The 22,617-nt window shown below is 49.3% G+C and overlaps 1 protein-coding gene across 1 annotated transcript in view; it reads right to left on the bottom strand.

The window, feature by feature from the left end:
- Positions 1-22,617, bottom strand: part of LOC135225231 (protein pelota-like) — a 131,948-nt gene that overhangs the window by 87,439 nt on the left and 21,892 nt on the right. Inside the window, exons 2-3 of the mRNA XM_064264557.1 lie at positions 6,374-6,577; positions 6,019-6,172 (exon numbers count right to left, since the gene is read on the bottom strand). Of these exons, the coding sequence (XP_064120627.1) occupies positions 6,019-6,172; positions 6,374-6,577 (358 nt within the window). The remainder of the gene's footprint in view (positions 1-6,018; positions 6,173-6,373; positions 6,578-22,617) is intronic.

Raw genomic sequence — 22,617 nt, 5'->3', positions numbered from 1 at the left:
GCCCGAGGTGTCGAGTTCTCTTCAGATAGCGCCGTAGCGTCCTCCCAGGACAAAGCAGCATCTCATCCACATCATTATCTGCATGAAGTTCCCGTACTCTCTTCGCCGATGCCAGGTCCAGCAAGAAGAGGGTCTTGTGAGTTCCCTGGTTTGGCAAGACCTTTGGAGGCTGCTCTTAAGCAAGGAGATCTCGAACGAGTTCGAGATGTCCAATCCCGTCAGTTTCAGGACGAGCGTCAAGGCGGCTCTGTATCCTTGACTGTGGGAACTTAGAGGAGCTTCCTCGGCGAAGAAAAACGAGGAAACCGCTACCTGCTGAAGAGTGGCTCTGAGAGGAGATAGGCCCCGTCTACGACACCAACCACAGAAGACGGCCGACTTCCCCTGGTACACAGCTGCAGAGGACTGACGACGTTTCCAGCCATCTCTGTTGCTGCGCTACGAAAAAAGCTTCTCGTTCGCAAGAGATGGTGGATAACAGCCAGCCGTGAAGACGTAGGGACTGGACTGCTCGGTGGTACCGCTCGACGTGTGGCTGGGCGAGAAGGTTGTGCCAATGGGGAATTCTCTCGGTTCTCTTGCGAGAAGAGCCAGCAGGTCCGGATACCAAATTGCCTGTGGCCATTTGGGAGCCATCAGGATCATCCTGAGATTCGGGATGACCAGTGCTCGACTGATCACCTTGCGAATCAGGCTGAACGGGGGAAAGGCATAGGCGAAGAGGTCGTCCCACGGGTGTTGAAGAGCGTCCTCTGCAGCTGCCCATGGATCCGGCACGGCCGAGAAGAACACCTGGAGCTTCCTGTTGTGCCGGATGGCGAACAGATCCTCGACTGGTCGCCGCCACAGGTCGAAGAGCCTTTCCGCCACGTCCTGGTGTAGAGACCATTCGGTCCCTATCACCTGATCCCGACGGCTGAGCGTGTCTGCTACTACATTCCTTCCCTGGAATGTAGCGTGCCGACAGCTCTATTGAGTGCGCCTCGGCTCACTCGTGCACCTGCCGAGTCAACTGATACAACGGGAGAGACACTAGGCCCCCCCTGTTTGTTGACGTAAGCCACCACCGTGGTGTTGACGTACATCAACACCACTGAGTGTCCCATCAAGCGGTCCTGGAACTCTTGGAAAGCGAGGAACGCTGCCTTGAGTTTCAGTACATTGATGTGAAGGTGCTTGTCGTTCTCGTACCACACTCCTGAAGTCCGCAACTCTTCCAGGTGTGCGCCCCATCCCTCGGTCGATGCGTCTGAGAGCAGCTGCATGTCCCGGGGGGAGAGTGCGCAGAGGCACTCCTCTTAAGGGGTTCCTGTCGTCCAGTCACCCGGCTAGGTCCTGCCTCACCTCCTGTGTCCGTGACAATGGAAAGCTTGGGGGATCCGTCGCCTGTGACCAACTCTCCTTCAGTCTCCCTGAAGAGACCGCAGGTGAAGACGCCCGTTAGGGACTGGCTTCCCGAGTGACGACAGGTGTCCGATCACGACTTGCCAACGCTGAGCTACCTGTTCCTGCCGAGACAGGAACTGGTTGGCTGCCTCGCTGAATCTGCTGATCCGCGAGTCTGCGGGGAAGACTCGCCCTGCTACCGTGTCGATCCGCATACCCAGGTACTTCATCCTCTGCTTGTGCTCGAGATCGGACTTTTCGAAGTTCAGAACGATCCCCAGATCGCGACAGAACTCGAGCAGTCGATCCCTGTCCTGTAGCAACTGCGAGCGGTAGCTCGCCAGGACTAACCAATCGTCGAGATACCCCATCAGACGTATCCCGTGCGAATGGGCCCAAGCAGACACCAGAGTGAACACTCGCGTGAACACCTGTGGGGCGGTTGAGAGACCGAAGCAACGTGGCCTGAGCTGGTACACCGTCCCGTCGAGGATGAAGCGGAGGTACTTTCTGGAGGACTGATGAATGGGTATTTGTAAATACGCATCCTTCAAGTCCACTGAAAGCATGTAATCGTTCTCCCTGATAGAGTCGAGCACTGCGCGTGCCGTCTCCATCGTGAACCGGGTCTGGCGAACCAACCGGTTCAGGGGAGAGAGATCTATCACCGGGCGCCAGCCTCTCGTAGACTTTTCCCCCAATGGCTGGCCAGGCACCCCCCCACTTCCGGCAGCAGGTGAGGGGGAACGCCGTCCTTCCACTGTGAACGTCGTCTGGGTGGGGCTAATCGACACCTGACAGGAGAGAGCCGATACCGCTCCGACTCATTCCAGTCCTCGTCGAGGTCGAAACCTCAGGAGGACCGAAGGGGTATTTAAATACGGTGTCCGAAGACACGTAGAAACGCCTCTGTCGCAGTAGAGGAGGTGAAGTAGCTTGTTCGACCGTACAGAACTGAGAGAGCCTTCTTGTCCGGAGACGAGAGACTACCTGGTTCAACCAGTCGGCAAGCTCCGATCGCGGCAGACCCACCGTCGATTTGAGTTCCCTCTCGGGCCCCAAAACGACTCGAGCCGAGACGTGGCTCTTCTGGTGGGAGCGGTGATCCTTCCCCGAGATCATTGTGCTGACGAATCAGCGCCGTAACCTCGACAAAGTCCCTCTGGATCTCGGAAGTCACAGCATCTTGCAGAGTGGGACCGTTAAGCCCTTCGAACAAGAGCATTTCCGAGAACCTTCCTCCTAAGAAGGGGGAACAGCGACAGCCCTCTCGGTCTTCCCCATCCACTTGCCTGGCACGTAGGGCGTTGTGGTGGGATCATGAGGGGCGCACCCCTCACGATCACTCCTCAATACCTCGCTCCTCCCGGTGTAACCCGAGGAGGTTGAAGGTACGGGAGAGGCAGACCTGACGCTCCCTCATTGCTCGCTGGCAGCACCAGCAGGCTTTTGAGGGCTGCAGGCGATCGTCAACCCGCTGGTGGCGATCGAGCTGCAGGCCTGGTCGAACCGTCTCCTGTGGAGGACGGCTGGACTGAGCACAGCGGCCCCGATCTCGAGTATCAGAAGAGCTGGTGCTGGTTGCCGTACCCGTTCGCTTTCTGTGAGAGCGACGGTCAGGCGACCTGCAGGCTCCACTGTCACAGTGAGACCGGTGCTTGTCCTCACGGCACGTCACGTCGCTGGTTCCAGCCGTGGCTGGCACCGGCGAACGGGAGGACCTCTTCCCAGCCTCAGCCCGTGGTCGGTCGTGGAACCGTCCACGTCCCCGGGTAGCCAGCTGTTCGCCGCGAGAGTGAGAGCTGGTCTGGTGAGAGTCGCATAAGCGGCTGTCACCAGTCTTCCGCCCCGTGCCGTGAACCTGACGCTGAGCGGACTCAGAGGTCTGGTTCCTGGCTGCACGGTCGCTGTAGGCGACCGTACACTCGGTACCTCCCGCGAACGAGAGGCCGAGACGGACCCTGATGCAGTGGCAGAACCACTGACACCAGGCGAGGAAGTACCGGTGTTAGCCGGTACCCCTCTGGTCCCCGTAGTCGTCTTCCTTGCGGAAGAAGAGACGGGCCCCGCTCCCGAAGGAGCAGGAGGACCAGCGGAAGGAACCCTCCCGTCCCACCGAGGTGAGACGGGTCCCGAGAAGCTCCCGAGGGAGACTTCTTAGGAGGGAGGAGGCAACCTTCTTCTTCCTCGGCTGTGAAGCCTTAGAAGTCGAAGGGGAAGAGGCGGCGAGGCGCAGCCGACGACGATGAAGAAGATGAAGACGACGACGACGACACCTTCCTCCTCTTCTCGTCAGCTTCCTCAGGACAGACGTAAGATCTGCTATCCAGGGCGGAGCCGGGGCTGCTGTAGCCGAAGCCACAGGGCCCGGACGCACCTGTACAGACAGACCAAAGTCTGGGTAGTACCACCACGAACAGGGACGACATCAGCAGGTATGGGCATCTCAGGAACAGCAGGCACAGCCAGCACAGCATCGGTAGGGACAGCCAGCGCAGCAACGGCAGGGACAGCCAGCGCAGCAACGACAGGGACAGCCAGCGCAGCAACTGCATGGACAGTCAGCCCAGAATCGGCAGGTACGGCAGGCAGCACCGGCAACACAGGAAGTGGAGCAGCAGCCAGCAACATCCTGGTACTGGCGGCAGGTCCAGGGGCGAGCTCTAGGGCAGCGGAGTGTGGTCGCTGCAGCGCGGCAACCACGAGCGGCGGCGGCACGCCCCCCTCTCGGTACGGCGAACGGCACTTCACAGCGGCTGTAGGCAAGACTGTACCACGTGAGGCGAGTACACCAGGTGAGGAGGGACGTCGTCACCTGGTTGCGTGGTCACCACTCCATGGGTGACCGCAGTAGGCCCAGACATAGAACCGCAGCCCCTGGACACTAGCACGCCCTGCAAATGGAAGGACGCCCATACCTCACCAAGGTCCACCCTCGTGGCAGTAGCACCTGCGGAAATAACAGTAATAGCGATTAGTGGGGGGGGAAGTCCCCTCGCGCGGGGGGATGAGCCCTCTCCGAACGAGTGGAAGACCCCTAATACAATTGTACATCGGGCACCGAGCGCCCTCCCCCGCGCTCGACGGATCGGGCGAGGAGAAGAACGCCGATAACCTCCCCCCCCCAAGGGAAGGGAACCACGGTGGGAGCTGAGCGGGGGGGGGTCCTCGTTCCCCACCCCCGCACAGCACCCATGTACCCAACAACAATATAAGAGCCCGAGAGCAATCGTGCCATCGGCCCGAATGCAAGGGCATAAGGATCAATTCCCTGACTGAGCGGAACTTGAACCAAATAAATATTGATGCAATCAATAACAAGGGATAAAATGAAAATGCATCTTGCATACGATTCACTTCACAATGAATAAGGGCTCGGATCGAGCGCATTTGCGCCCTAGGTACCGAGCGCAAGGGTGAAAGGATCAATTCCTTACCTTTATGGATCAAGGTTTCTGGAAACCTTGATCCATAATGAATTGATGCAATCAAAATATATGAAAATGAAAAGACTACTGCGCTTGCGATTTCACTTCATACAAATAAAAAAGGGGAAGGATCAATTCCCGGGAATAGCAGAAACATTGATCCCAGTAAACAATGCAATCTCAATAAAAAAAATGAAAATGAAAAAGAACTGCACTTGCGATTTCACTTCATTCAAAATAAAAGGGGGAAGGATCAATTTCCGGGTAAGCTCGGAAACTGATCCAAAATGAGTATTGCTACAATCAAAATAATATATGAAAATGAAAAAGAATACTGTACTTGCGATTCCACTTCCATACTAAATAAGTTTCCGTGCCGAGCGCATTCGTTCGGCAACGGGCATACAGGTCAAAAAAAAATATAAATGAAAAGAGCACTTACTTACGATTTTCATCTACACATTTCCAACCCAATCTACGCTCGGAGCGAGTGCTCCCGCCCTCGGCACCGAGCATACACAATACGAGGATCATTTCTGGGAAAATGAATTCCCGCACTTACGCCCTTCAGTCCCGGCACTCGGGTAATCGGAGGGCGTGGTGACACCAAGATCCTTAATTCACAAAGAATTCAATGAAATGATTGTACTTACAATTCAGTTTCACTAGATAATTAGAAAAAGAAAAATACAATCATGCGAAAGCAAACGACGATGAAGCGGGCAGAGAGCGATGATACACGTCCACACGCCAGCAGGCCGAAAGCAAAAGTGGTTTGTTTACCTCCCAGTCGCGCGCGCGCGCCTGTCGGACAAGCAGTTAACTACCGAACCCCTTGTTCGAAAGCTTACGACCTATCCAGCTGCCGCTAGTACCTTCCTATTGTAAAAGGACCGAAGGTTTGTATGCCGTGTCGGAACAATTTGAATTTTTGACGGCTGTGGTTAGGAAAGCTTTACAGCTAATTATAAGTGCTTGGTAAGTCACATGTGTAAAAATAAAATATACAATAAATCAAATGTAATGCAATTCCCCTCATGGATTGGTGAGTATAACAACTTCAATGGGCTTGCCAGCCAAGCCCATATGGTATTGTCTTCATGATTCTGCAAATTTTCAAATTATCTATAAAAATGTGAAATCAAGCAAGTACCATGTTAAAATTCCTATACTACTATACAATAGCTCATGTGCCACTCCTAACCTTAGCTGGGTCGCAAGCACTTTCAATCCGTTCTAGGGTGACAGAATCCCATTCTTCTTTAAAGACAGTAAACTTCCTGTTTGGTTCCAGGTCCACAGTGTGGTAAGCCCCCATCTTGATGTACTGGTTTTCCTCAACATTGCGACCCTTTACTCTGAAATGCGAACAATAGATTTTCAGTCCCTTTTTTTTTTATAAGACTATATTTCTGAGAAAATTTTTTTAGCAATACACAATATTTTTGGTTATTTCATCTATTCTTGATGAAACAGATACAGAAATATTACTCATGAAAACTGCTTAAAAAAAAAAAAAAAAAAAAAAAAAAAAAAAAAAAAAAAAAAAAAAAACTCACCTAAGCACACAAGCTGCCGTATCAAAGTCGATGGCCTCTATCTGGATGGTGATTGTGGTGCGGACTCGGGAGGAAGTGGAAGATCCAGTGACAGACTCCTGTTGTACCTTACGGATGGTGGTTGCTCGGATGCGATCACCTTCCATGAGGATGTTATAGGTGTGCCACATATCCTCACCTTCATCCGGCACCAAAACCATCTTCCTGTGGATGAAAACACATACATGTGCATTAAAGGCTGTGGAATATTTGATTCTTAAATAGTAACACCAGTATGTCGAGTTATTCTAAAGCTGCCAGTGATACTATTTATAATTGTAAAATATTTTCTCTCAAGCTTTACATTACATTTCATACATAAAAATGAAAGTTATAACTTTTATTTAGTAAAAATTATTTTAACCTTCATTTTCTTTGTAGCCTTTCTGAAATGGATACCTTCCATTTCTAAGGGAAGCAAAAAGCAGAAGGGATATCCAATAAAGATGACAAGTGATCTTTTGAGTCAACTGTTGAAGAATTTGTTGTGGAGCACAATTCTTTCAGAAATGGGAACTCTAGTGAAGACTGCTGAATCAGATGAAAAAACTATAACAACAGTAGACTCACCCCAATGTAGCACTGTTACGCAAGACTCAACTGATTGGAGAACAATGACTATCAGGCAATGTCAGTTTACACATTGCTCGAAAAGAAGGTATATTTGTTTTGCTGTTTCTGTAGGACCAGATGGTAAAACATGGCCCATAGACATTTACAGTCTTTCTTACTGAAGGCATTTTGGATGTGATACTGTGGAACCAATAAGTTTATTGATGAATAGGTCGAAGCATGTTCTGATGACATTAGATTTTTTATTTTAATTTTGTATATTTTGTATGCTTGCATAAAATCCAGTCTTCACTTAACAAGTTATCAACAATTCCAGCCTGGTCAAGAATTTATACTTGATGAGAGCAGGAAGACATTCCACCAATATCTAATGGTTACGGCTCACAAGTATGGAATTGGAATATTATATACAGGCAAAAGGCCAAGTTGCTGGGACCTTGAAGTCATTCAGCACAGACAGGAAAATTAAGAGTAAAGGAGGTTCTAAAGGTGTAACAGGAGGAAGACTCGCAGTTGGGAGAGGATGGAAAGTAAGAAGGAAGAAAGAAAATAAGAACAGAAGTATGTAGGAGGAATGAAAGGGTTTGCAGCTAGGGGCTGAAGTGACCATGCAAAGAACATACACACCCACATTACACTATGTGAGATGCACTACTGATGGCACTACCTCCCTATTGGATGCTCATGAATATGGCCTGAAACATTACAAGCTGTGTAGTACTGTGAAAGATTGTATGTACTTGGAATATCAAGATTCATTGAGGCTCTGTGCTTTAAATGGAAGGACTGCCAGCTATTAAACCTCTCAACATTGACATGTGATAAACTACTAAATACTGAACTATGCAACGGAAATCTCCATACTCGAAGGATGTAAATGAGCGACAAGGCAACATCTTTGTGTTTCAACAGACTATGCAGTATATAAGGATCAACCATATCTGTTTGCCTTGCTTCAGTGAGGCATTAAAGTATGTTACAAGTATATGAAGACATTGTTTTTTTTTTTTTTTTTTACTTCCATTTGAAGAAAATATAAATTTTTTGGTTGTTTACATATTTTAATTACAAATATCATATTTTCATAATTTATCATTATTAAGAAAATTGTGCACATGCATAAAATCACAGTTTTTTTTTTTTAAGTAATTTGTATTTGTCCTAACTATACAAACATACCAAATTTGTAACTAATTTGTATTTTTCATAACTAACAAACCTGAGGTCTTAACATTAGGATGTACTAGCGCCAAGCTGGAAACCGGTAGAATTAAAATTACACTTGTGAGATCCAGGGACTAATGGCATCTATACCAGGTCACGGGGCATGTATACCCAGAATGCCCACGGCTACCTGTGACCCACCAGTTATTTTCCTACCGCCTTTAAGATAAGACGTGTTACTGTCTATCTCATTTAAAGCCGGTTTTTCAGTTTGCCCGTTCTTTATCCATTTCATTTTTTTTTTTATTTTTCATTCCTTTTCTTTCTCCAAGTGTGATCAGTGTGTGGTAAGAGTGTATACGTGGTATGATGGAGAATTTTGCCTCAACATCGGGATCGTCTACCGTGTCAAAGAGGAGACAAAGGAAATGCCCAGGAGTCAGTGGCTTTCCATGTTCTAGGTTCCTAACTTCGGTGTCGACGGATCCTCATCCAACGTGTAGTAGGTGCAGGGCAAACGTATGTACGGTTACTAATCCGTGTTCTGTTTGTCGCGGTTGGTCGGTGGAACAGTGGAAGAAGTTCTATGGGAAAAGCCAATACAAAAGGAAGGGGGTGATGCCATCTTTGGATGACCAAACCTTACCGGCTTCTTTTGTATCGGTAATAAACCAGGCTGCTCCATATGTTTCTCCACCTGCTTTTGATTTGTCTCATACCTCTTCGGTTTCTCCTAGCGGTTCTGTATCGGAAACGTCAGGAGGGGCCTTGGGTAATTTTATGAATAATTTGCACTCTCCTTTGTTCCCAGCAAGTAGAGGGGGAGATCCGCCATCTTTGTTCCAGGCTCCTGCTACTCAAGCGCATAGGTTAGATGGTTCGTGGTCAGCGCTAGGCCTACCAGGCGTACCAACCTTGAATGGTCTGCTTGCGCATTATATGACGTCACGGTTCCAGCAGGTCGCGGCAGCGCTGAATGTTCCTCATCCCCCGGGCTTGCAATTTATTTTTTTGGAATAATACCGCGGCTTCACCATCCCACTCAGTATTTACAGCGATGCAGAACGTGGGAGGTAGTTTGGCAGCAAACGTGCGGTTGCCAGCAGAAACTTCTCAGTCTCTATCTACGAGAGGGATGACGTCACAACATACGTCACACTCCGATATGGCAGGCGTGATGACGTCACAGACCGATTCTCGCCCTTCTGACCCGTCAATGCAAACTGTAATGCAGAAATTACAGGATATAGAGAAGAGAATGAATAAGAGAGACAAAAAGAAAAAGTGTGATTCGCCTTCTTCGTCTTCTTCCTCTAGTTCGGCGTCATCGCTAAGTCCGAAAACGTCACGGCGAGCGCCAGTCAAGCGTTGGAGGAGGATTCAGGAGTTCCTGGCGGATCCTCGGGCTAAGAGGAGAAGAATCAATTCTTCCTCTTTTTCGGACCAAGACTGTCATTTCCAAGTCAGCAAGAAGGTCGGAAAATCAGTGGCTATTAAGCACAAGGTTGGCAGACGAAGCCGTTCGCAAGAATCCGAACAAGCGAGAGAGGTGACAGCCGGCGAGCTAGCGGCCGAGGCGGAGTTGCCAGTTCGGATCGCAAAAACCGTGATACCTCTGGTAAAATCGACGTTGGCGGCGAAAGGTGCGGCAGAGGATGGAATGCAGGTCCCAGTTTCGCCCGTAAGGCCGTTCAAAATACGTACGAAGGACGATAAGGCTCCTATTAAAAGTACGAAAAATAGAGAGTTGGCAACCTCGGCGGATACGTTCGTGGAAGGCAGTGTCCGTCTGGATAGAAGGTCGAGGCCGGGCTCGCCGACGCTCCAAAACGATGCCAATGCTAATAGAGACGAACTTATCTCTGTCTTAAGGGAGCCTTCATCTTGGAGATCTAGACGAGATTCTCGCTCTAGATCTGTGAGCAGAGAAAGAGTGAGACGTTCTCGTTCCCCTGCTGACTATCCGGGATCGAGCCGACAGCGGCCAGCAAAGATCAAAGAGACCGCGGCCGTAGGGGCAGGCGGCCGTGGAATTCCGGGCCGTCTGTCAGAAGATAGAGGCGAGACAACATCCCTTGTGACGGAGAATGGTACACTAGAGCTGGAGGAAGGAGAAAACCAAGAGTTTCTGGCCTCGTATGCAGAGGTTATTGATTTGATTCGTCAATTCAATAGCCTTTCGGAGAAGACAGAAACACCGGCCAGTATGCTACCTCCTGGAATTGACATGGCATTTGGACTAAAGAGGGATACCAAGGTGTCGTATGAATTGCCTTGTTCGAGTCATGCGGAATCGGTCTTGCAACACGTAAACGCAAAGATTGCAGGGAGGGATAATTCCTTAAGATCTAATAGATCATTTAAATTTATTCCCCCTCCAATGATAAAGCAAAGGAAATATTATACGACACCGAAGGTCCCTTTGCTGTCTAGACAAATGAACCCTAATGTTGTAAGGTTAAGGCCTGGATTAACCTTGGATCAGGTTAAAATGGAGTGCCCTTCGATGACGTACCAAGAGGCTGCTACGTTAGAAGCAACAGCTTCTTCTGTCTTTCAGGCTGCTTCTTGGTTAGACCTTTGGTCAACAGCAGTGGCGAAAATTGCATCCTCGGAAGCAACAAGGAAAGTAGTGGATGAACCATTGTTCATTAGATTACTACAGTCAGGTTCCAAGGCGATTGCGTACCTGACAAACGTAAGTGCTAATGTTTGGGCAAATATCCTGCTAATGAGGAGAGATGCAGCATTGGCTAGACTAAGCCGCAATGTGGATTTGGATTCCCTGTTAGCAATGAGGAATGGGGATATCTTGGAATCGCAACTGCTGTTGCCAGAGGTCATACTGGAAGAGGCGATAGATAGAAGAAGGATGGACACTAACGATAGGTTGGTGCAACAGGCAGTTAGGAAAACGTCTAACAGTCAAACTACTCCTTTGGAGGGAAGACAACAGCAGATGTCTCGAAAGAAGACACAATAGGTTATGCTTGAGGCATAGCCTGGACACAGCTGCTGAAATCTTCAAACAAGGCGGTTTAGTAGTTAACTACCGGTCCAGTTGTTGGTACTCCCTCCGACCGACTGGACGTAAACATTCCAATTTGCTTTCGGCCCAAGTGACTGACTGAGGGGTGGCATGAGGTGGGCACTAAGTATGAAGGACCTAGGTTTGTATACTTAGCAAAAATGATATTGTTATAATACAATAAAGTTTCATACATACTTACCTGGCAGATATATACATAGCTAAGACTCCGTCGTCCCCGACAGAAATTCAAATTTCGCGCCACTCGCTACCGGTAGGTCAGGTGATCTACCTGCCTGCCCTGGGCGGCAGGACTAGGAACCATTCCCGTTTTCTATCATATTTTCTCTCTTCCACCTGTCTCCTGCGGGGAGGCTGGGTGGGCCATTAATCGTATATATCTGCCAGGTAAGTATGTATGAAACTTTATTGTATTATAACAATATCATTTTCATACAATGAACTTACCTGTCAGATATATACATAGCTGATTGGCACCCTTTGGTGGAGGGTCAGAGACAGCTAATATGGAATAGACAGGTAAACAACATATGTTGTAGGTATAAAAGAAAAAACCTTGGTTCCTACCTGATAGGTGGTAGACTTCGTGGCTGTAGCCCGGTAGTCTGCATCACCTCAAGACTTTAGCGAGATATTAGATCTATGGCTAGAGTTCTTGTGGGTCTGTCGATGGGTATAAGAACCGCTTACTCGGCAGAGCCTAAAAGGACTTTGTCAATGGGTACTGGACCACTTCTATGACAACACACCTTGTGAAGGAGCATAACCAATCCCGACCACCTGATCCTAACCACCATGTTAGTATATAGAATTGTTCTGAGTTATCCCCGAACTCATTACAAACAACCCATAACTCGAAACGAAAAACTCATTCATACAAAAATTCTCAAAAATGTTATTGTTATAATACAATTAAGTTTGTTCATACTTACCTGGCAGATATATATATAGCTGTATTCTCCGAAGTCCGACAGAATTTCAAAACTCGCGGCACACGCAGTGGGCGGCAGGTGTAGTACCCATTCCCGCCGCTGGGAGGCGGATATCAGGAACCATTCCCATTTTCTATTCATATTTTATCAGTGCCACTGTCTCCTGGGGGGAGGTGGGTGGGCACTTAATTATATACATCTGCCAGGTAAGTATGAACAAACTTAATTGTATTATAACAATAACATTTTGTTCATGAGACTTACTTGGCAGATATATATATAGCTGAATCCCACCTTCGGATGGTGGGAAGAGACAGAATAGGATTTGTAGGAAACTTAAATTAAGTAGATGATATACACCTTGGTTCCTCACCTGTTAGCAAAGTAGACTCTGTGATTACTGTCACTACAGCCTGCTTGTGCTTAATCAGAGTTGCCAGCCAGGTGGAGACCTGTAGTGCTGGTGCGCTCTGAATGCTCTGTCAACGGGGACGTGACCTCAATGTGACAAGAGCATAGAGCCATACAAATGAGGGCAACGAAGCAACTGACCACCACCTGACCAACTAACAAAGACCCCCTGAACACTACTAAAAGATGGGAGGTCTTCACCAAAGCCTCACCACAACCAAAAACACATCAACTAAAAACTAACCTAAACCTAACTAAGGGATAGGGAGAGAGCTACCTTCAGCCCCCAAGACTGTGTCTGCAGAAACGTATGGCCCAAGAGAACAACAGTCCTCGTATATCGTTCTCACATCTCTCAAGTAGTGTGAGGCGAATACTGAATTGCTCCTCCAAAAGGTGGCGTCAAGGATGTCCTTGATCGACATGTTCCTTTGGAAGGCAAGCGAGGTTGCAACAGCTCTGACCTCGTGAGCTTTCACTCGCAAGAGGCTCAAATCGATCTGTGTGGAAGACGAATGAGCCTCTTTAATGACGTCCCTCAGAAAGAACGCCAAAGCGTTCTTGGATAACGGTATATCGGGTCGTTTAACCGAACACCAGAGATTATCTGAGGGACCTCGTACTTCTTTAGTCTTGTGGACATAAAACTTTAGAGCCCTGACAGGGCACAGGACTCTCTCAGGTTCTTGGCCCACAAGGCTTGTCATACCCTTGATTTCAAAGCTCCTTGGCCAAGGGTTCGACGGGTTTTCATTCTTGCTAAGAAAGTGGGACTCAAAAGAGCAGACAGCATTGTCCCCTTTGAAGCCCACTCTCTTACAAATGGCCTGAATTTCGCTAACTCTCTTCGCCGTCGCCAGAGCAGTTAGGAAAAGAGCCTTCTTAGTCAAGTTCCTAAGAGACGCTTCATGTAGAGGTTCGAAAGGACTCGACATTAACAGTCTAAGGACTAATCCAGGTTCCAAGAAGGAGGCCTCGCCTGAGGTATCTTGGATGTCTCAAATGATCTCAGGAGATCGTGAAGATCCCTGTTATCAGACAGGTCTAGTCCTCTGTGTCGGAAGACTGCCGACAGCATGCTCTTATATCCCTTGATGGTCGGGACCGCCAGCTTCTGCACATTTCTTAAAAATAGCAGGAAATCGGCTATCTGGCTCACAGAGGTAGAGGAAGAGGAAATTCCCTCCTTTCTACACCATGCCCTGAAGGAAGCCCACTTCGACTGGTAAACAGCTCTCGAGGACGTTTCCCTCCAGCATTGGGCGATCGCCTTTGCAGCTGCTTTAGAAAAACCTCTCGCTCTGGCCAGTTTTTCGATAGTCTGAACGCCCGTCTGCAGTCACCCAGAGCGGAGAGGTTTCGGTGATATCTTGCGAAGTGGGGCTGTCTGAGTAGATCTTTCCTCCAGGGCAATGTCCTCGGAAAGTCTATGATGAATGACATTACCTCTGTGAACCATTCTTTCGCTGGCCACATCGGGGCGATCAGGGTCAACCTCGTCCCCTCCGATGCCGCGAACTTCCTTACTACTTCCCCCATGATCTTGAATGGCGGGAAGGCATATAAGTCCAGGTTCGTCCAGTCCCAGAGCAGAGGCCGTCTATCGCGACTGCTCCTGGATCCAGCACAGGAGAGCAATAAAGAGGCAACCTCTTTGTTCTCCGACGTCGCAAATAGGTCGACTAACCCCACAGTCTCCAGAGCTCTCGACAGACGTCCTGGTGCAACGTCCATTCCGTCGGCAGGATCTGATCTTGGTCGGCTGAGAAGGGTCTGCTCTGACGTTTCTGGGACTCCTGCGATAAATCTCGTCAGGATCCTTATCCGTCTCGCATCTGCCCACAGCAGAATCTCCCTCGCTAAATAAAACAGAGGACGGGAGTGTGTACCTCCCTGCTTCTTTAGGTACGCAAGGGCTGTGGTGTTGTCCGAGTTGACTTGGACTACTTTCTCTGCAACCTTTTGTTGGAAGAACTGTAGCGCCAGAAAAACCGCCGCTAGTTCCTTTACATTGATGTGCCAGGACACCTGTTCCCCCCTCCAGGTGCCTGACACTTCCTTCCTCCCCTCCCAGTGTTGCTCCCCATCCCGACACCGAAGCGTCGGAAAACAACACTAGGTCTGGGCTCAGAAGCTTTAGGGACAACCCCTCTCGAAACTTCCGAGGATCTAACCACCATCTTAGATGGTTCTTCACCGATTTGGTGATGAAAAGGGTCGCAACCAGATCCTCTCTGACTCTCCATTCGTCTGCTAAAGAAAAACTGGAGAGGTCTGAGGTGTAGTCTTCCCAGGGAAACAAACTTTTCCAGCGAGGAAATGGTTCCCAGCAGACTCATCCATTCCTCGCCGAGCAAGCTTCCTTCCCCAGGAATGCCGAGACTTTCTCTAAGCCTTGCAGCTGTCGTTCCTGGGACGGAAACGCTCGAAAAGCCTACTGAATCCATCTGAATCCCCAGAAACACGATGACTGTGTTGGGGTCAGATGCGACTTTCGAGGTTGACCAGAAGTCCCAGGGACTTCGCCAAGGCCAAAGTGAAGTGAAGGTCCTTCAGACACCTTTCTTCTGACGATGCTCTGATCAGCCAATCGTCGAGATACAGGGACACTCTTATTCCTGCAGAATGTAACCATCTCGCTACGTTTTCATGATCATGGTAAATACCATCGGAGCCGTGCTAAAACCGAAAACAAAAAAAAGGTCGGAATTGCCAAACTTTGTCCCCTTAGCATAAACCTCAGAAACTTTCTTGAAAAGAGGGTGGATAGGCACGTGAAAGTATGCGTCCTGTAGGTCCAAGGACACCATCCAGTCGCCCGGTCTTAAGGCTCCTAGAACCGACTGAGGTGTTTCCATCTTGAATTTTTTCTTTTCCACGAAAAGATTCAGGCTGCTTACGTCCAAGACTGGACGCCACCCCGCCCCGACGACTGCTTTGGTACCAGGAAAAGTCTGTTGTAGTATCCTGGTGACCCCAGTCTAAGACCTGCTCCACCGCTCTTTTCATGATCATTTGTTCAAAAGATCTAAAAGAACCTGATGTTTCTCCCCTTGATATGACGGGGAAAGATCTCTGGGAGTCGTTGACAGAGGAGGAGGGTCCACAAAAGGGGATCTTGTACCCCTGTTCCACTATCTTGAGGGACACGCATCTGTATCTCTCTCTCTCCACGCACCCGCAAAGAACTTTAGCCTGGCTCCGACAGGCATCTGAAGGACTTTCTTTTCACTTAGAGGATTTAGGTTTGAAGGAACCTCTTCCTCTTGCAAGTCCTCTCCCTCGAGGAGCAGCTCTCGAGGGAGGAGCGCTACGAAAGGGCTTAACCTTCCTAGGAGGTCGTCCAGACGACGACGTGGTAGGGGGACTGCGGGACGTCTTGAAGACTGGGTTTTCTAAGAGATCCTGGGTAGCCTTCTCTTGTAGGCTCACTGTCAGGTCCCTTACCATAGCCTGGGGGAAAGAGATGGCTCGAAAGATGTGCAAAGAGAAGCTCTGCCTTCTGCGATGCGGAAACAGACCTCGCTGTAAAATTGCAGAACAGCGCTCTCTTCTTGAGGAAAGCAGTGCCGAAATGAGACACTAACTCTTCCGAACCATCCCTGACGGCCTTGTCCATGCATGACAACACATTGGACAGCTCCCCCAGACTCAAAGAATCAGGATCTATAGATTGAAGATCCAGGACTCCTAGGCACCAGACTAGGAAGTTAAAGACTTCCAGAGTCTTTAACAGAACCTTTCATGTGATGGTCGATCTCCGTTGGGGTCCATGAAATCTTAGCTGACGATAACAGTGATCTCTTCTGGGCGTCCACCAGACTAGCAAAGTCCCTTGTGAAGAAGAAGGGATCTAACTCCTACTTCCGCCTTGGTCTCGTACCAAATGCCGCCTTTCCCACTGAGTCTTGAAGGAGGAAGGGCGAAAGTCGACTTGCCCTGATCCTTCCGACGTTCCATCCAATCTTGCAATTTCTTGAATGCTCTCTTAGTGGACAAGGAAGTCTTCATCTCCCACCACTTCCGAAACCTGCTCGACTTCGAAGACGAAAATGAGAGGGAGAGACTTAGGAGCTGCAGGCTGGAACTTTCTCGCCAAACAAGGAACGTAAAAGGCGAACCAGCACCTTGTAGTCGGAGACTGACGACTCTGACGGCTGTTCTTCCTCCACTGAATCCGCTGGACTACTAACTCTCCTTCCTCCCGAAGAGGCAAAGGAGATTGAACCTCTGGAGAGGGCGTGCGCCCAACGGGTCTAGCCTTCAACAAAGGCTTTCGAGGAAGACTAAAATCAGTCTCTTCGAAAGCGGACCTGACCCGTTCTGTCGATCTCTAGAGCTCGAACCACGACGAGCGTCCTGACCGCGCTGCGCGTCAAGAGAGGTATTCTTAGTCTCTCACGAGGAGCGTCCTTACTTCTCACGCTCAAGCGTCCTGCTTTCGCTTTCAAAGCGTCCTTCTGAGCGCTCTCGAAAGTCTTCTCCGCAGGCAAAGCGTCAAGCACATCATCCGACGAGCGTCTTCGAAAACGTCCTGCCGAGCGTCATCAAAAGCGTCCTCCAAGGCGTCCTGTCGAGCGTCCTCAAAGGCGTCCTGACGTACGGGTGGAGACAGAGACGAACGAGGAGACGGAGAAGGAGACTGCCTTGTCCTCTTGACAGGCAGTCTAGCGTCCTTCCTTCGTTTAGGCTCAACTGCTGCTGGGCGAGTCTTCCGAGCCATCAAGGCCGACAATGGTCTTGAAGCGACGCAAGAATGCTCTTCGTAGGTGAAGAACCAAGAGGCGGTGAAGGGCTGCGCCTGCGAGAAGACGAGGGGCGGGGTTGGGGGGACGCCTCCTTCCTTCTCAAAGGAACAGCAACCTGCCTCTCCGAGGCGCGAAGAGAAGGCGGTTTCTCAGCGTCGCCTCGGACGACGTCCTACCTCTCTTCTGTGGAGGAAACCGTCGTCATACGACGCAGGCGAAGACCGCAACGAGAGCGGAGAGAGGGGACGTAAAGCGTCCTCCCTAGGAAAAGTCCTTTTCAGCGGACGCGAGTCACTCCGGGCGCTCCACCCCTTGCGCTGGGGAGGGCGCCTCGGAGGAGGCGAAAAACAGTCCTTAAGGATGCGAGCCTGAGCACGCTCCTTGGCAGCCTGGGAAGCAGCAACAGGTCCTGCTGAAGGGACGCCAGATCGGTGGGGAGCCCCCGTAACCCTCTTGCGGCTTTCGACATGCCCACTCCCTGAGGTCTGGGAGTCCGACAGAGGTCTAGACCTAGAGGCATTATGGGGCCGATCTGACGCCCCCTCCACAACACTAGGGGCACGATCACACACTTTATTCGAGCCGTTTTCAAGGGCCAACACTTTGGACTCTAGAGTACGTAACGACTCTAGAATCAGAGAAAGGGCATTACCTTCTCCAGACACAGAACTAGGGCCCTCAGGCAACAACACAGGATTAGGTGAAGCAAATTCTACTGGTGTTAATATAGGCGAAATGTTACTTCCCTTACCTTTCGTAGAACCGCTCTTAGAGGAAGACCTCCTGATCCTATCGCGCTCCAACTTGTACGCCGATAGGATTCATACACCTTCCATTCATCCTCAAGTCAAACTTTTGCATTCAATGCAACGATCAACCAGCAAACAAACATGCCCCCTACATACCCCATAACATACTGTGTGGGGGTCTACCGATGATTTCGGTAGCCTCACCCCTTGCAATCACTTCTCTCACACACTCTGAAGCTCACTGAACTTGATCCCGACATCACGTTCAGAGAAAAGCCAATCCAAAATTCAAAAACAGTCCACTATTGCGTATGCCAATCCAACAATCCAGAGTCAAAACCAAAAGTCAATCCAGATACTTATAACGAGTCAAATCCAAAAATCCTGGGCGGAGGTCTGTAAACAGGTGTTTTACCGACCCGGCGACAGAAAAAAATATGAATAGAAAATGGGAATGGTTCCTGATATCCGCCTCCCACAGCGGCGGGAATGGGTACTACCACCTGGCCGCCACTGCGTGTGCCGCGAGTTTGAAATTCTGTCGGACTTCGGAGAATACAGCTATATATATATCTGCCAAGTAAGTCTCATGAACAAAATGTTATTGTTATTATACAATTAAGTTTGTTCATACTTACCTGGCAGATATATATATAGCTGTATTTTCTGACGTCCGACAGAAATTTCAAAACTCGCGGCACACGCAGTGGGCGGCCAGGTGGTAGTACCCATTCCCGCCGCTGGGAGGCGGATATCAGGAACCATTCCCATTTTCTATTCATATTTTTATTAATGCCTCTGTCTCCTGAGGGGAGGAGGGCGGGCACTTTAATTATATATATCTGCCAGGTAAGTATGAACAAACTTAATTGTATAATAACAATAACATTTTGTTCATGCCACTTACCTGACGATATATATATAGCTGAATCCCACCTTCGGATGGTGGGAAGAGACAGAATAGGATAGGAAACTTAAATTAAGTAGATGATATACATCTTGGTTCCTCACCTGTTTGCAAAGTAGACTATGTGATTACTGTCACGTAAGGCTGCTTTTGCTTAAATCAGAGTTGCCAGCCAGGTGGAGACCTGTAGTGCTGGTGCGCTCTGGATGATCTGTCAAGGGTACGAGACCTCAACGTGACAAGATCATCGAGGCCATACAAATGAGGGCAACGGAAGCAACTGACCACCACCTGACCAACTATTCACAAAAAACCCTTAAAACTAACTAAAGGATGGGAGATCTTCACATAAGACTCACCACAACCTAAAAACACAACAACAAACAACCTAATCCTAACTAAGGGATAGGGAAAGAAGCTTACTATTCCGGACCCCAATACTGTGTCCGCAGAAACGTATTGGCCCCACCCCCCCCCAGGTCATTACAATCGTCATAAATCGTTCTACATCCCTTAGGTAATGTGAGGCGAAGACGGAGTTACTCCTCCAAAAGGTGCAATCAAGGATGTCCTTGATCGACATGTTCTTTTGGAAGGCAAGAGAGGTAGCGACGGCTCGAACTTCGTGCGCTTTCACTCGTAAGAGGCTCAAATCAGTCTTCTGGAAAGATGAATGAGCCTCCCGAATGATGTCCCTTAGAAAGAAAGCAACAGCATTCTTCGATAAAGGTAACTCTGGTCTCTTCACAGAGCACCAGAGATTACCTGAGGGACCTCTTACCTCTTTCGTTCTATGCACGTAGAACTTGAGAGCCCTGACCGGGCACAGGACTCTCTCTGGTTCTTGGCCCACCAGACTTGACATACCCTTGATCTCGAAAGTCTTCGGCCAAGGGTTCGAAGGATTTTCATTCTTCGCCAAGAAAGTGGGTTCAACGAGCAGACAGCAATTGTCTCCTTTGAATCCCATTAACTTGTTAAACGCTTGAATTTACTAACTCTCTTAGCCGTCGCAAGAGAAGTTAGGAAAAGAGCCTTCCTTGTCAGGTTTCGAAGAGACGCTGCCTGAAGCGGTTCGAAAGGGCTTGACATAAGGAATTTAAGGACTACGTCAAGGTTCCATGATGGAGGTCTCATTTGAGGAACCTTCGAGGTCTCGAAAGAACTTTAAAAGGTCATGAATGTCCTTGTTGTCAGACAGGTCAAGGCCTCTGTGTCTAAAACGCTGACAACATGCTTTTATATCCCTTGATGGTAGGGACCGCTAATTTTTGCACATTCCTAAGGAAGAGCAGAAAATCAGCTATTTGGTTCACAGAGGTCGAGGAAGAGGAAACTCTCTCCTTTTTACACCATGCCCTGAAGGAAGCCCACTTCGATTGGTAAACAGCTCTTGTGGAAGCACGTCTTGCATGTGAGATTGCTCTCGCAGCTGCTTTCGAAAAACCTCTCGCTCTGGCCAACTTTTCGATAGTCTGAACGCAGTCAGACCCAGAGCGGAGAGGTTTTGGTGAAACCTTTCGAAGTGGGGCTGTTTGAGTAGATCTTTCCTCCAGGGCAATGTCCTTGGAAAGTCTACAAGGGAAAGACATGACCTCTGTGAACCATTCTCTCGCTGGCCACATCGGAGCGATCAGGGTTAACCTCGCCCTTCTGAGGCCGCAAACTTCCTCATGACTTCCCCCAATATCTTGAATGGTGGGAGGCGTACAAGTCTAGACCCGTCCAATTCCAAAGCAAAGCGTCTACCGCGATTGCTTCTGGATCCAGGACCGGGGAGAGCAGTAAAGAGGAAGTCTCTTGGTCCCTTGACGTCGCGAATAAGTCGACCAGTGACGTCCCCACAAGTCAAAGGTCTCGACAAAACGTCTTCGTTCAAGGTCCATTCCGTCGGTAGGACTTGTTCCCGACGACTGAGAAGATCTGCCCTGACGTTTTTGGCAACTACCAAGCAATGAATCTCGTCAGGATAGTCACATTTTTTCTCTTTGCCCACAGCAGAATCTCTCTCGTTAGGGAAAACGTTCTGGAGTGATGTTCCCCTCCCGGTTTTTTAAAATAGAAGCGAGTGCTGTGGTATTGTCCGAGTTTATCTGAACCAATCGTTGTTCTCCCAACCAAACTCCTTTCGAAGAACTGCAGGGACAGAAATACTGCTGCCAGTTCTTTGACATTTATATGCCAGGCTACCTGTTCCCCTCTCCAGGAGCCTGACACTTCCTTCCCATCCTAGTGTTTGCTCCCCAGCCCGTGATGGAAGCGTCGGAGAACAACACTAGGTCGGGACTCAGAAGACTTAGGGACACGCCCTCCTGAAGCTTCTGAGGGTCCAACCACCATCTTAGATGGTTCTTGATCGGAAGCGATATTCTCAATATGGCATTGAGATCGTCCTTGGCCTTCCACTCGTCCGCAAGGAAAAATTGGAGAGGCCTGATGTGCAGTCTTCCCAAGGAAACAAACCTTTCCAGCAAGGAAATGGTCCCCAGCAGACTCATCCATTCCCTCGCCGAGCAAGTCTCTTTCCTTAGAAAGGCTGAGATCTTTTCTAAGCCTAGCCGCTGACGTTCCTGGGACGGAAACGCTCGAAAAGCCACTGAATCCATCTGAATCCCCGATACACGATGGACTGTGTTGGGTCAGATGCGACTTTTCGAGGTTGACCAGAAGTCCCAGGGACTTCGCTAGGGCTAAAGTGAACTGCAAGTCCTTCAGACACTTCTCTCTCGACGACGCTCTGATCAGCCAGTCGTCGAGGTACAGGGAAACTCTTATTCCCGAAGAGTGTAGCCAACCTCGCTACGTTCTTCATTACTACAGTGAACACCATCGGAGCCGTGTCAGTCCGAAACACATAGCTCTGAACTGCCACACTTTTTTTGTCTAAGACAAACCTTAGATATTTCTTCCGAAAGAGGGTGGATCGGGATGTGGAAGTACGCGTCCTGCAAGTCTAAGGACACCATTCCAGTCGCCCGGTCTCAAGGCTCCCAGAACCGAATGAGGGCGTCTCCATCGTGAATTTGGTCTTTTGCACGAACAGATTGAGCCTGCTTACATCTAGAACTGGACGCCAACCCTGACGACTGCTCGGTACTAGGAAGATTCTGTTGTAAAAAACCTGGGGAACCCAGGTCCGCGGACTTGTTCCACCGCTCTTTTGTCGATCATCTGCTGAAGGAGATCGAATAATACTTTCTTCTTTTCTCCCTGATAGGATGGAGAAAGGTCTCTGGGAGTCGTAGAAAGAGGAGGAAGATCTAAAAAGGGGATCTTGTACCCTGCTCACGATCTTGAGGGACCAAGAGTCCTGGTCTCTCTCTCTCCACGCTCCCGCAAAAAAAACTTTAGTTCTGGCTCCGGACTGGTGTCTGAAGGACATGCTTCTCACTTGGAAGGCTTTGGCTTAAAGGAAGCTCTTCCTCGTGAAAACCCTCTCCCTCGAGGAGCTGCTCTCGAAGGGGGAGCCCCACGAAAGGGCTTAACTTTCTTCGGCGGTCAAACCCCGCGGCTGAAGAGGTTGAAGGTACGGCTGACCGTCTTGTAGACTGGGCCAAAAGGTCCTGAGTTGCCTTCTCTTGCAAAACTGTTCGTCAGGTCCTTTACTAAAAGTCTGGGGGAAGAGATGGTTCGAAAGAGGCGAAAACAGCAAATCCGCTTTCTGAGCTGGAG

This window comes from Macrobrachium nipponense, chromosome 13 (assembly GCF_015104395.2).
Source record: "Macrobrachium nipponense isolate FS-2020 chromosome 13, ASM1510439v2, whole genome shotgun sequence".
Classification (NCBI taxonomy): domain Eukaryota; kingdom Metazoa; phylum Arthropoda; class Malacostraca; order Decapoda; family Palaemonidae; genus Macrobrachium; species Macrobrachium nipponense.
Note: the sequence above shows the minus strand (reverse complement) of the source record. Positions and strands in the feature narration are given on the sequence as shown.